The following is a 14,912-nucleotide window of genomic DNA, read 5'->3' on the forward strand; positions in this document are numbered from 1 at the left end:
GAGCACGGGCTCTAGGCGCTTGGGCTTCAGTAGTTGTGGCACACGGGCTCAACAGTTGTGGCTCTCGGGCTCTAGAGAGCAGGCTCAGTAGTTGTGGTGCCCGGGCTTAGTTGCTCCACGGCCTGTGGGATCTTCCCAGACCAGAGCTCGAACCCGTGTCCCCTGCATTGGCAGGTGGATTCTTAACCACTGAGCCACTAGGGAAGTCCCACAAGCCCCCTTTTCTCAAGAGCTTATGTCACCACTTAAAGAAAGCTTGAAACTAATTATTTATTTTCACAAAAAAGCTGAGAATAAGAAAAGCACACTTTTTTTCACATTTTAAATTTTTGGAAATCGGGAGGTGCACTGTAATTGATGGCATCCTCCCATGGCTGTCCTCCAGCTTGCAGCTGTGACACAGCCATCACTGCCTCTAGAGGTCAGCTGTTCCCATTTGTTGACCCTTCGGTTGAGTTGTGTGCCATGTTGGAACTACGTGTTTTGAGTGTAACTGCCATTTATAATGTCTTCAAAAGGATTACGGTATGATACACGATTCAAACCAAAAGTGATTGTATACATAGGAAGGCATGGAAATAGCAAAGGGGCATGACATTGTTACCAGGGAAGCAAATATTTCTCGTTGGAAGAATACCCCCAATTCTATAGTTTCTTGTAAAGCAACAGCCATTGTGTTAAGTGATGAGAAAGCCATGTGTCATAATATAACTGGCAGTCTCTTTTTCCCCCTAGTGTATGTGTCTCACATTGGTATATTTTATTCTTGGATATTACAGTAAACGTACAGGCAACAAAAGCAAAAACAGACAAGTGGGACTACATCAAACTAAAGAGCTTCAACATAGCAAAGGAAATAAGCAATAAAATGAAAAGGACACTTACGGAATGGGAGAAAATATTTATAAACCATACTTCTGAGAAGGGGTTAATATCTAAAATAGATAAGAAACTCCTACAACTCAATAGCAAAAAAACAATATTAGAACATGGGCAAAGGACTTGAATAGACATTTCTCCAAAGAAGACATACAAACGGCCAACAGGTGCATGAAAAAGGTGTTCAACATCATTAGTCATTAGGGAAGTGCAACTTAAAACCACAAGATATCACCACACATCTGTCAAAATGGCTATTATCAAAAAGACAAGAGATAGTCACTATGGAGAACAATATGGAGGTTCCTTAGAAAACTAAAAATAGAACTACCATACGACCCAGCAATCCCACTACTGGGCATATACCCTGTGAAAACCATAATTCAAAAAGAGTCATGTACCACAATGCTCATTGCAGCTCTATTTACAATAGCCAGGACATGGAAGCAATCTAAGTGTCCATCGACAGATGAATGGATAAAGAAGATGTGGCACATATATACAGTGGAATATTACTCAGCCATAAAAAGAAATGAAATTGAGTTATTTGTAGTGAGGTGGATGGACCTAGAGTCTGTCATACAGAGTGAAGTAAGTCAGAAAGAGAAAAACAAATACCGTATGCTAACACATATATATGGAATCTAAAAAAAAAAAATGGTTATGAAAAACCTAGGGGCAGGACAGGAATAATGACGCAGACATAGAGAACGGACTTGAGGACACGGGGAGGGGGAAGAGTAAGCTGGGACGAAGTGAGAGAGTGGCATGGACTAATATATACTACCAAATGTAAAATAGATAGCTAGTGGGAAGCAGCCACATAGCACAGGGAGATCAACTCTGTGCTCTGTGACCACCTAGAGGGGTGGGATAGGGAGGGTGGGAGGGAGACGGAAGAGGGAGGAGATATGGGGATATATGTATATGTATAGCTGATTCACTGTGTTATAAAGCAGAAACTAACACACCATTGTAAAGCAATTATACTCCAACAAAGATGTTTAAAAAAAAAAAAAAAGACAAGAGATAAATGTTGGTGAGGATATGGAGTTATCTGAACCTGTATACACAGGTGGTAGGAATGTAAAATGGTTCAGTTACTATGGAAAACAGTATGAAGGTTCCTCAAAAAACAAAAATGAAACTATCATATGATCCAGCAATTCCACTTCTGGGTATTTATCAAAAAGAATTGAAATCAGGATCTCAAAGAGGTACCTGCACTCCCGTGTTCACTGCATCATTATTCACAATAGCCAAGATATGAAAACAACCTAAGTGTCCTTGACAGATGAGCAAGAAAAGAAAATGTGGTATACCCATATAACGGAATATTATTCAGCCTCTAAAAGGAAGGAAATCCTACCATATATGGCAACATGGATGAACCCAGAAGACATTATGCTCAGTGAAACAGGCCAGTCACAGAAGGACAGACACTGCACAATTCCACTTATATGAGGTACCTAAAATAGTCAGACTCATAGAAGCAGAGGGTAATGGTGACTGCCAGGAGTTAGTGAAGAGAGCAATGGGGAGGTGTTATTCAAAATTCATAAGGTTTCAGGTGTGTAAGATGAATAAGTTCTAGAGATCCATACGTCAGCTCATTAAATCCTCATAAATATTAAGATAGATACTATTCCTGTGGTACAAATAACTCCTTGCCAGGATGTCTCAGCCAGTGAGTGGAAGAGTCTGAACAAGAACCTCCCTAGCTCGGCAAATCTCCAAGATGCAGGAACATTAGTCAGGGTTTGCAAGGTCAGCTCCTGCCCCACTACGCTCTTCCCCACTCTCCATTCATTCCTCCCCGCCGTGATGAGAACAAGATGCTGGAGTTTATCCCGCAGGCTAATGACCACATCGCCTGTCTGGCCTTAGGAGAGCCCTACCCTGAGCATAACTAACTATCTTCCCTCTGTCTTTCAATTATCACCTTCCAAGAACTATAAACCTAAAATGTAGGCCAGGTCTCTGGATTTTCTGCAACAGCCTAAGGCACACGTCTTTTTTATGTTGACCAAACAGTTGCAAAATTCTGTGCTCCACCTTTCTTCTGACTTGGTCACCCAACTCTGCCATGTGTTTCCATCGTCAACCTCATAGCAACAGCCCCAGGAGAAACAAGGGCGAAGCAATCACACAAAGTCCCACAGATAGAAGGAACTGGAGACTTGCTCTATTATCCTCAGGTTCTGTAGGCTGATGATGGTTAGTTCTTAAACTTAAGAAGGGTGTAACATGATGAGCTGGGCATCCAAGCTAAAAAGCTACACTAGATATCATAAACTGGAAACCTAAAGTTATCTTTAGTCATATAAAACTATCTTCAGTGGATACAAGATGGGCAAAGAAGGAAATATTCAAGGGGAAGGGAGAAAGACCTTAATTTTACAATTTTAACTTTACCCACCCACTGCAATCTACTTCATAGAATCAAATCTATAAAGATTTATGTGCTCTTATTCCACATCACCAAATTTTAAAAAGGGAGGTGGACAATCCCAAGGAGATTGAATTTCTTTTCCAAAGTGACACTGTGAGACAGGCACTCAGGATTCCAGCTTAAAGTAGAATTCAGGTCTCCTAACATTTAAATAGCAACAAACCAACTCATGAACCACATACTGACCAAAAATAAAGTCAACACAACACATGATACCAACTGATATTTCTTTAGGAAAATAAAAATGAAACAATGAATTACCTATTTTAGACTTTGGTTTGTTCAAATACAATTTTCCATAGACATGGGCCATACTTCATTATGCACAAGCTAATTCCTAAGTATTATGTGTAAAGATTTTCATGTGCCAGCAATATTAAATTAAAACTTAACTCATATTACTACATTATGCTCACTTCTTCAAAATGGAGAGACTGAAAAACAATTTTTTGTCTATTATATTAGCATGGTTTAGATTCAACATTAATCTGTGTTTGGACTTCACCTGAGTGGCTCAAAATCAAATTTTTCCACCAATGCAAATAATGGATCTGAGTCAGGAGGCTGCTACAACAGGCGGGCAGGAGCTTGGGTGTCTGAAATAACAGGGTCAGGTCAGTAGAAATGGAAAGAAGCTACAAATATGAGAATGGTACCAAGATTTCAAGTCTGACCAAATAGGATAGTGATGGCAATAAAAGAGAAAAAGAATACAGGAGAAAGATGGCCAAGGCGTGGGAATAAGGAACAAGGTGTTCAGTTGAGCTGCTGAATCTCATGTGCACACATGACACCCACAGGGACGTATCCAACAGGAAGGCAGAAGGAACTCAGGTGGACTTCAAGTGAAAAGTCCAGAGTGGAGATAGACGTGGAAGCCAATATGTTAAAAGATAACCGCTGGGCTTCCCTGGTGGCGCAGTGGTTGAGAATCTGCCTGCTAATGCAGGGGACACGGGTTCGAGCCCTGGTCTGGGAAGATCCCACATGCCGTGGAGCAACTAGGCCCGTGAGCCACAACTACTGAGCCTGTGCGTCTGGAGCCTGTGCTCCGCAGGAAGAGAGGCCACAATAGTGAGAGGCCCGCGCATCACGATGAAGAGTGGCCCCCACTTGCCACAACTAGAGAAAGCCCTCGCACAGAAACGAAGACCCAACACAGCCAAAAATAAATAAATAAAAATAAATTTTAAAAAAAAAAGAAAAAACACAGTTCGAGTACTTTCTTTAAAAAAAAAAAAAAAAGATAACCGCTGAAATCATGAGAACAACAGCAATAATACCAGATCACCGAGAGGAAGCACACAGTGAGATGAAGAAAAGCCGGCGGAGGCCCACACTGGGGTCATTAGCAATGGGAAGAGTCCGTGACGAAGGACAAGATGGAGCAGGTCAGAGAAGCAGGACAAACCAAGAGAGGTTCAGGATCTACGCTAGAGATGGAAAGAAAAGAGTCATCTGTGCCAGAGACCACAGAGAGGCAAGAGTGAGCAGGAGAGGAGGGCTCTTGGATTGGGTGGGTGGTCAGTGCGGTGGGACAGAAAACAATGTGGCAAGAAACTGAACAGAGAAAGAAAGGAAAAGCAGCCATGTCTACCGGCCTCCTGATAAAGTCTGAGGACGTCGGGGAGAAAGGCCTAGGACTGTAACTTGAGAGACAGCACAGCAAAGGGGATGAACCAATATTATTATGTCAACCATGCATATCAACTACATGAAGAGCTTCAAGTACGTCTGGCAAAAGCATATGAAAACCTGGGTCTAGACAACAACCATTCTGCCCATTAAAATCCACTCCCCACTAATATATATAAAATAGATAACTAATGAGGACCTACTGTATAGCACAGGGAACTCTACTCACTACTCTGTAATGGTCTATATGGGAAAAGGATCTAAAAAAGAGTGGGTATATGTATACGTATAACTGATTCACTTTGCTGTACACCTGAAACTAACACAACATTATAAATCAACTATACTCCAATAAAAATTTTTTAAAAAGTCGACTCCCCCCAAACATACACTCACTTTCACACACACACACACACACACACACACACTTCTAAATGAAAATGACTCTTCTAATACAAATACAAAAAAAGGACCTACATTTTATCAAAAGTGTAGATGTCATAAACTACACAGTTTGAAACACACCTTGCAAGTTTTATGTCAACATTTTACTCAAGAAATGACCTCTTAGTTTTTGAAATGCCTTGCTACTTTTATATCATTTTGACCTGAATTTGGTACTATCATGAGTCATGAGAGAAAAAAAAATCCATTAAAAATACAATTAAATTTTAGTTAACTCCAAAGTTGTATTGAAAATGTTAGCAAAGCCTTTATACTGTGATACTTACGTTGTAAAACAATTCTCAAAAGCTCCCAAATATCAAAGATTTTTCAGGCATCAATGTTCTTATCCATGTGACGTCTTAGCACATGCTTTGTGTTTACATAAAACTATAGTTTTCAATCATTAAATGACCTACAAGGTTGAAGTTATGAAAAATGGTCATGAAAGCAGCAAATACCTGAGGTACTCACAGCTGTGGAGTAGGGATTATGAGCTCCAGTATTTTCAGCCCAGCAGCCACATCCATAAAGAGCAGCCTGGGGGGAAAAATAGATAAATACAAGATTTTAAGATTATTACACGTAATTACTAGCTTTCAACAGAAGACAGAAATCATACCCATCTAATAAAGCCTCATCTAATAATGATGTATAGCAAATGAGCGATAACCAGAGGTTGTATAAGACCTACCCAAACAATGGTTCTAACATTAACAAAACTATATTTTCAGCTAGGTACTAATCTAAAATTTTTCAGAAAATAGCAAAAGAAAGTTTCTTAGTCTCATCAACAGTAATTTTTTCCTTCCCTGAAAAATCTTCCCTCTATTGTAGTTTGTCAGGTGTTGCTCTTCTGGCCCCTTGAAATCACTGTGGTTGCCTTAAAATAACACTTGTCAAACTAGGTGTGTGTCCGATTTCTTGGGGAGCATGATGATAGGAACCTTGGTTCCCAGATACCCTGATGGTCTGGAGGTTGCCCCAGGAACCAGCATCATTAACCCGGGCCTAGGAGCCCGGAACGCGGGTGGTCCTCCTGCCACGCTCTAGCAAACGCTGCTTTAGGTTTTAGTGCCTTTTCCCTGCCTCCTTCGGGGTGGCACAACAGGAACTGCAAACAGGTATGCACCGAAGGGCCCAGTACCTGCTCACCACTGTGCTAGATTCTGCCAGATAGAAAGAAAGGAGACAAAAAGGCCCGTTCAAGCTAATTGCTTTGTGAGGTGGTGGAAAAAATGTATATGTCTGAAACCACCAGGAACACAATAAGCTGCTGTGGTTTTATAAAAGTGTGTGACAATCATTCCTATTTTGTTTCCAACAGTGCCACCCAGAATGTCTGGATTCACCTCTTCAATATTCACAATGATTTTCTCTGCCTTTGGAAGGGGAATCACAATTGATAACTGTTCCATTCCTTAGAAGCAGAATTAGAAAAACCCTTAGATAGCTATTACAGAGAAATACAAGAGGCATGGTCAAGAATGTTCATTATCACCTGTTTGATAAGAATGAAATACTGAAAACAACATAAATTCAATCAGTACAGAAATGGCTAAATAAACACTGGCATAGCAATATGTGGAAAAGGATTAAGTTTCTTTAAAAAGATTTTTAAGAACTATTACAGAAGAAACTCTGAAACCTATTGAGTTAAAAAAAAAAAAACAAAACAGCAAACTACAAGACATTCAGCATTCTCTGTGATTGATGAAGGCAAAAGATAGTCCCATAAAATAGCACAGTTATATTCTAGAAACTCACTTGTGAGGACTGGAAGAAGAAGCTTAGACTGAGAATGGTGACCAGACAGACTTCAGCTTTCTATGATATTTTATTCTTTTTTACAAGGACTTCAGAACTACTTTGCTCTAATATTCTACCCAGAACAGGGATTTTCGTGAAATATCCCAGGCACTTCTGATACTGAGAACCTCACCACCTCATGTGGGAACATATACCCCTTCTGGACACTTTCCATTGGTGGAAAGTGCTTCCTTAACTTCCACCCACCAATCCTAGGTCTACTCTCTGGAAATACTTTAACCTTCCCCTAAAGTTCTCCAAATTTTTGAAAACACCTATTCTAATGCCCTGATTTCTCTTTTCTCTCTCAAAGAATTTGTGAACTGCTCCCCAAGACATTGAGATGCACACACCCACCCCACTTCCCTAATGACCCTCCTTGAGAAATGATCCAGGGTCCAGGATAATTGGAGATGAAGTCGGACCATGTTCGTGTGATCCACAGTTGCCATCCCCCACTGTCAATGACAATACCCCTCTTAAAAGTAGAACCAAGAACTGAACACAACACCCCTGATATGGCAGGCATATTGAAAACACCATGCTTCTAAAACACACAAGACAGATGGGTGAGTGTGGCAACTAAAAGCTCTATGGAATTAATTCAACATATGGATTTCAGAATAAAATGGCAGACCTGTGGGATAAGCCATTCCACTGGTACTACCTAGGCTGGGTGTTGGGTCAGCCGAAGTCTCAGAGAACATGTGACCTCCGTGGAAGGGCCCATTCTTCCTTCACTGGAAACCCTGGATCTTAGCCCATTGCCCTTTCCATTTCCCACAATTATCTTGACCAGGAGTCTGCACCTAAAAAATAGTAAATATGGCCAAGAGGACACCCCTGAGAAGCCCAGTGGAGGCCATGAAAAGGAAGTTTATTCTTACTCTTGTTTCTCCTCTCTACGCAAAATTTCCTTTATGCTCTCTCTCCTCAATTTCATGACCTAAAGTTGTCTTCCTTCTTAACCTTCTGAAATTGGTTGGGCTGAGACAGTGATGGCTAAGATAAAAGAAAGAATCAGAGACTGTCCCTCTCTTATCCACTCCTTTGGCTAAAACATAACAACCTTAAGCAGATCTTTAAAAACAAGAGCAACAGCAAAAGGCTTCCTTCTTTTTAGGAGTAAAATTTTATCGAAGCTACTATCATGCAGTAAAAGTAGGTCATACAAATGATGATATTATTATAACTTAATCTTCTCTGGGTCTTCGTTTCCTCTTTTATAAAATGAGGGTAATAAAAACACCCACCTCACAGTCTTGTAGGATCATGGGAATTTAACACACTTGCTGCACAGAGCCAGTGATTAATAAACGGCAGCTGCAGCTGTTATTAGGAGGTACTATGATAAGCAATTGAAATGCATTATGTCATTTAACCTTCTCGAACTTTGTAAGGCAGCTATTTATCCCCATTTTGTAGTTGTGGAAAGTAGAACTTAATGGCGTTGAGTAACTTGTCCATGGGGAGGGGACTGGAGAGCGGGGTGGGGGGGGGGTCAGAATAAAGTTTTACCTAAATCCCAAATCCACACTCTTAGCCCCTAAACTCAACTGCCTGTTTGTGTGTGGGTAGGGTGAGGGCTGGGGGCGAGTAGAACATAATGACAATAATTCCTCTCTCGTGTCCCGTTTGTAAATTCTAACTATTACGATAAACTGAGGAAGCAAACAAGTTCTACTTCAAATTGCCACTTCAGCAGCTGGGTGATACGGGTAATATGCTAAAATTTTTAAAGAGTTACTTGTGCATTTAAAATGTATATAAGAATAGCTAGTTTCAGCACATTTTAAAAAAATAATTAATCTTTGCTTTTTTTAATAGTTTGCTTGAGCATTTTGTTTCATTCTGTCCTGATCATCAAGAAGAACGGCTCTTTACCGCCCATCTGATGCTTGCATATTTCTAGGCTTATTGCTTCTCCTCGATCTGAGCAATATAACACGATTCAGCAACTGTGTTTCCCTGTAAGCACCTTTCTTTACTCCTCCACACCCGTTCCTGATTTATCAGCTCTCACAAGCTATGCATTCATAAACCAGCCAAGTGGGGCAAATCAGTATGTAAGGTTTTTTTTTCTTAATTGAGGTACAACTGACACGCATTATGTTAGCTTCAGATGTACGAAATAATCATTCAATATTTGTATATATTGCAAAATGATCACCACAATTAGTCTAGTTAACATCCGTCATCATACACAGTTACAGAATTGTTTTTCTTGTGGTGAGAACTTTTAAGACCTACTCTCTTAGCAACTTTCAAATGTGTACGTGTTAAGTTTTACAGTATTTCTTTTTCCAGGGCAACCCCACGTCCAGGGTTCGGTGTAATATCCCGCTAATGTAGTCCAGCACTATCCTTGGTTCTGTTGTTGCTATTTTGCTAACGAAATCAAACAAAAACCAGTAAGAAAGTCATGGGAATTGCAATGCAATGAAGGCGCCTCTGCTGGCTTTTCTCTCTCTTTCTCTACCGAGGCATCCAGATCTGATATGCCAAGCTTGGTTTTCTTATTCCAAACTTGACAAATACACAGGGCTTTATAATGTGGAAAAATACCATGACCAGACAAAGGCTTTTTATACTGAGTTCAAAGCATTTCCACATGTTGAGTAATCATTCCTCCTAAATCCCCTTGTATGGTAGGCAAAGAGTAGCACAAAATTAATTATTCTTCCCTTCCCCTTCCCACCATACGACTGTGAGTGGCTTGTCCACAATAAAGGGCAGATCAGGGAACATCACTTGGGGCTTTGCAAAGATGTCCTCCACGAAGCAGATCACTCTGCTCCAAGCACTAGCTAACCACCGTGTCCAAAGCAACTGTGACACTGACTCTTCTTCAAACGTGAGAGACAAAGCACACAGAGCATGCCAAGCGGTGCTACAGATGCAACACGAGATCCAAGCACTGAGCTTAAACGCACCCTGTGCAACAACTTTAATAGATTCTGTGAGGGTGTCCAATTCATTTGTTCACTCAACAAATATTTATTAAGGCTGTAAGTAATGTGCCAAATTGGTTTATTCTCAGCAAGATTATTAGATCAAATGGATTGTTAAATTTCATTCTCAGTTGGGTACTAAAGGCTGGATGGAGATGGGGAGTCAGGGGTGAAGAAGATACACAAGTGAACAGGGAATGAGCCAGTTGCACATAAATTAGACCCTTCTATCTCGATTTCTCAAGTGGTATCATGTGTTGGTGACTTGGACTACTAGTCAGTCTATAAAATAGCTGAAATGCTTAATCAGAGGAGGGATTAGAGGGTCAAAATGTTACTGTTCCTTGAATGGAGGAAATACAAAATGTAACTCTAAAACTGTGTTTCCACCTGGAAAGCAAGCAGCCATATAGTCAGGTGCTGGATCCTAAAGAGAATGACATTTACAAAGAAAGAAAATGGAAATGGATGCACATTTATTAAATGTCTGATAAACGCCCGGGCCAGTACCTAGCCTGCTGAAAGTAGCCAAACATAGGATTACCAATTGTAAAGACCAGGAAGAACCCTATTACTGTGAGATAGGTTTTAATTTTAGAAAGAATCCTGAACAGGTATTTGATGATTTATACTACATAAGTGTTAAGAACAATAATCATTTGTTTTTTCTAAAGAAAAAAAAATATATCTCTACTGGTTCAAAAACTTGCGGGCTAGAAAATTCCATGTTTCGACTTGGAAAGCTAGTTTAAAAACCCCAGAATCACTTACCTGCCCCACTCTCCCTGGATGTTTCAAGGCCAAGCCTCCACTGGAGACGGCAGCAGCCACGTTCCCTTCGTGGTCCACGACCACAGCGCCCACCGTGTCCAAAGTGCCCGAGTCATTCTCCTGCAGAGCAAAAGTGGCCGGAGCATTCGCTAAGCACAGTGTGTGACAATGATGTGACCACACAGCACTTGTCAGGACAATCATGACATAACAAAATCTGAGCTAATCCTTAACCGGAACATTCAGCAATCTCCTGAAATTATTTATTATCAAGTTGCCACTTAATCCAGTTCAAGTCAAAACTTATCTTCCACTGTAAGATCCTGAACCAAGGGTGTCTGGTTGCTCTTCTCTAATAATCAGCCTAATGTGCCTTTCTAAGGGAGGAAGAAAAAAACAATTTAATATAAATTACAGTATATCGCTGTGTCTCCTTAATCTCAAGAATTAAGTTCACGATTGAGAATTTATAGAGGAAAAGATCTATGATGTAAGTGAACTAATAAATGTCCTTATTAGTATTTTTAAAATATTATATACAAATTTCTAAAAGTAATATATTCAGCACAATAAATGAAGAGAGTGACATTTCTAGTCTTGGTGTAGACCATGCTACAATTTTCTTTTATAATTCCTTCCTTGTGAGAAACTTAATGGCCAGCTCCCTTCTCTGCTATATTAATAACATGGTTGCCAATCATATGGCAGAAAACTGCACATTCTTGGGAGGCATCTTTGTGTTTCTGTGTCTTGTTCCAGGTCCCACATGCTTAAGGCATTTCACATATAGTGACCACAAGCAGCTGTCTCCTACCTCAAAGATTTCTGGTTCACCTGTGCAAGGCAGACAAACTTTACACTGCTGGATAAAGATCAGAAGTAAAGGAAGTGGGAACAAAGTTTCATGAAAAATTATCTTTTTTATGTATTAAAAAGGAGGGCTACTACAGGTCTTTAGGTTCATGTCAGTCATGGTGGTATTCTTACACTAGGGCACTGGTGCCCCAGAACCTGAGACCCCTACCCTCACCCTAGCACTCAAGTCTGTATGAAAGAGTCAGGCAGAAGCCCATGTTCAACGAGACTAGCTCTCCCTCCTGTGTGGTTTATGCTCATACTACTTACTGAGCAAGACATCATTCGTGCTGAGGGGGTACCTGCCTGAGTGGTTTTTGAAACACCACACTAAGGCTAGCCCCAGAAAAGTCAATGGGCTCCCAAGGCCACCTCAGAAGTTGAGCAACATTGAAGGGAGTTTTGAAATATTGGAAGCAGAATGAAAACAAAAGATTTTTCCTTAAAGCAAACGAGAAAATGCAGAGGCAGAGTATGCCACAATGAACATTATATTAAGTCTATTAGAAGAAGGTATATCTAGATGTTTGCATTTCTTTGGTTCTTGCTCTAAATTCTAACTCCCCTTAAATATACTGTTCCACTATGACAGTACTTACTTTGATACAACAGGTGTAACTGACTGAAATGCGTGCTGTGTCTCTACTCTCACTTTTAACAGCAGCTGGGGAAGACCAGCCAGTGGATCAACATGGCCATATCCCAGAATATCACAGTTCTTCTGGTGGTAGGTTGTCTGACTTTTAAGGATAGTTTCCTAACCTGACTGTAAACCTCTGAGGAAAGGTCTGATCCACTGTTTCATTCTGCACACAGCAGACATTCAGGACATCCTTATTCTTTAAGACAACCCTCAGAATGGGAGAAAATATTTGCAAACGAAGCAACCGACAAGGGATAATCTCCAAAATATACAAACAGCTCATGCAGCTCAATATCAAAAAAACAAATAACCCAATCAAAAGATCTAAATAGACATTTCTCCAAAGAACACATACAGATGGCCAAAAAGCACATGAGAAGATGCTCAACATCACTAATTACTAGAGAAATGCAAATCAAAACTACAATGAGGTATCACCGCACATCGGTCAGAATGGCCATCATCAAAAAATCTTCAAACAATACATGTTGGAGAGGGTGTGGAGAAAAGGGAACCCTCCTACACTGTTGGTGGGAATGTAAATTGGTACAGTCACTATGGAGAACAGTATGGAGGTTCCTTATAAACCTAAAAATAGAGCTACCATATGACCCAGCAATCCCACTCCTAGGCATATAGCTGGAGAAAACCAGAATTTGAAAGGATGCATGCACCCCGATATTCACTGCAGCACTATTTACGATAGTCAGGACATGGAAGCAACCTAAATGTCCATCGACAGAGGAATGGATAAAGAAGATGTGGTACATATATACAATAGAATATTACTCAGCCATAAAAAGGAACGAAATAGTGCCATTTGCAGAGACATGGATAGACCTAGAGACTGTCATACAGAGTGAAGTAAGTCAGAAAGAGTAAAACAAATATCGTATATTATCGCTTATATGTGGAATCTAGAAAAATGGTACAGATGAACTTATCAGTAAAGCAGAAATAGTCACAGATGTAGACAACAAACTTACGGTTACCAAGAGGGGAAGAAGGGGTGGGACAAATTGGGAGATTGGGATTGACATGTATACACCACTATGTATAAAATAGATAACTAATGAGAACCTACTGTTTAGCACAGGGAACTCTACTCAATGATCTGTGGTGACCTAAATGGGAAGGAAATCTAAGAAAGAGTGTATATATGTATACATATAACTGATTCACTTTACTGTACAGCAGAAACTAACACAACATTGTAAAGCAACTATACTCCAATAAAAATTTTAAAAATAAAAATAAAATAAATTTGGAGTAAATAAAGCACATCTGTATCCCTGGTGTAACAAAACCAAGCCCAGTAAGTGACGATACATGCCCTGCCATTCTAACGTCAGTCTTCCATCTCCTTTTCTCAAGATTCAATTTCATACAAGGCCAGAGAATGACACTATCTTAGGGAAGATTAACAATAATCAGGTTTACTCATTTGGTACAGACTAAGTGGAGTCTGTCTTCTTTGGTAGATAAGATGGAATTATCAAAGTAAAGAAATGCATTGGACACATTTTATTCCAGAAAAGAGAGATAATTCTAAAGACAAATGTACTTTTAAGATGAACATTTGTTTCATTTTTCTAAGAAATAATTCCTAAATCTTTATATCCTTGCAACCCCAGATAGAGACTGTTTCTTGTTCAGATGCCAAGTCTTACGTCATCTACAGGAGGGTTTCTCAAACTTTAATGTGCATACAAATCAACTGGAGAATCTGTTTAAATGCAGATTCTGATGGAGGAATCTAGAATCAGTCACGACTGTACATCTAAAAACCCCCAAGTACTGCTGATGCTGATGTTACTGCTCCATGGACCCTACTTTGAGAAACAAGGTCTGACAGCATCCCACAAGGTCATTATCAGCCAGATGTCTGCTCTACTCATTCTAAGGCAAATAACTTCATAGGCACAAATCTGCTGAAGGAGAAACTTAAACCACCTAAGACCAACATTATGTCAGCATAAAAGATTCAAGCTCTATCTTGTTCAACTACCAACTGGCAGCATATCACCACAACCATAACACCATGAACACACTACAAGGTATTTTAAAGTATGATCTTATTAATCTTGCTGGTTCTTTTAGAAATAGACAACTCTCATGCAAATAAAGAAGCACTGTAAAATAACTTTCCTCAAAAACAGCAACAACGAAGTCAGGAAAGGGTATTCTTTATTAGTTCTTTTTTTGTTAACTGTGACTGCTGATCCTACTCAAACATGCTATACAGTAGAATTTTACTGAGGGGACACATAACATATACACGATGATATACGTTATCTGTAAAACAATTCTCTTAGCACTTCGATCAGGATATCGTGAACTATAACTCTTATCCCTAACCAAACTACTACAGAAAGACACAAAAGGATTATACAGAGATGGATTTACTGCAACTTGTTTTTCAAAAATGAAAAATCAAGCGAAAAATAGAGAATCCTGTTCCAAATTAAGCTAA

General features: G+C 39.8%; 1 protein-coding gene across 3 annotated transcripts in view; it reads right to left on the reverse strand.

Annotated features, from left to right (window-relative positions):
- The window catches only part of TASP1 (taspase 1), a 241,449-nt gene that overhangs the window by 123,730 nt on the left and 102,807 nt on the right, over positions 1-14,912 (reverse strand). For 2 of the 3 annotated variants that reach the window (XM_061208372.1, XM_061208371.1), the window contains 2 exons: positions 10,942-11,061; positions 5,872-5,950 (listed from right to left, as the gene is read on the reverse strand). In XM_061208372.1, the coding sequence (XP_061064355.1) occupies positions 5,872-5,950; positions 10,942-11,061 (199 nt within the window). The remainder of the gene's footprint in view (positions 1-5,871; positions 5,951-10,941; positions 11,062-14,912) is intronic. The other variant, XR_009703188.1, reaches the window with a different exon arrangement.

Source organism: Eubalaena glacialis, chromosome 13, assembly GCF_028564815.1.
Source record: "Eubalaena glacialis isolate mEubGla1 chromosome 13, mEubGla1.1.hap2.+ XY, whole genome shotgun sequence".
NCBI lineage: Eukaryota > Metazoa > Chordata > Mammalia > Artiodactyla > Balaenidae > Eubalaena > Eubalaena glacialis.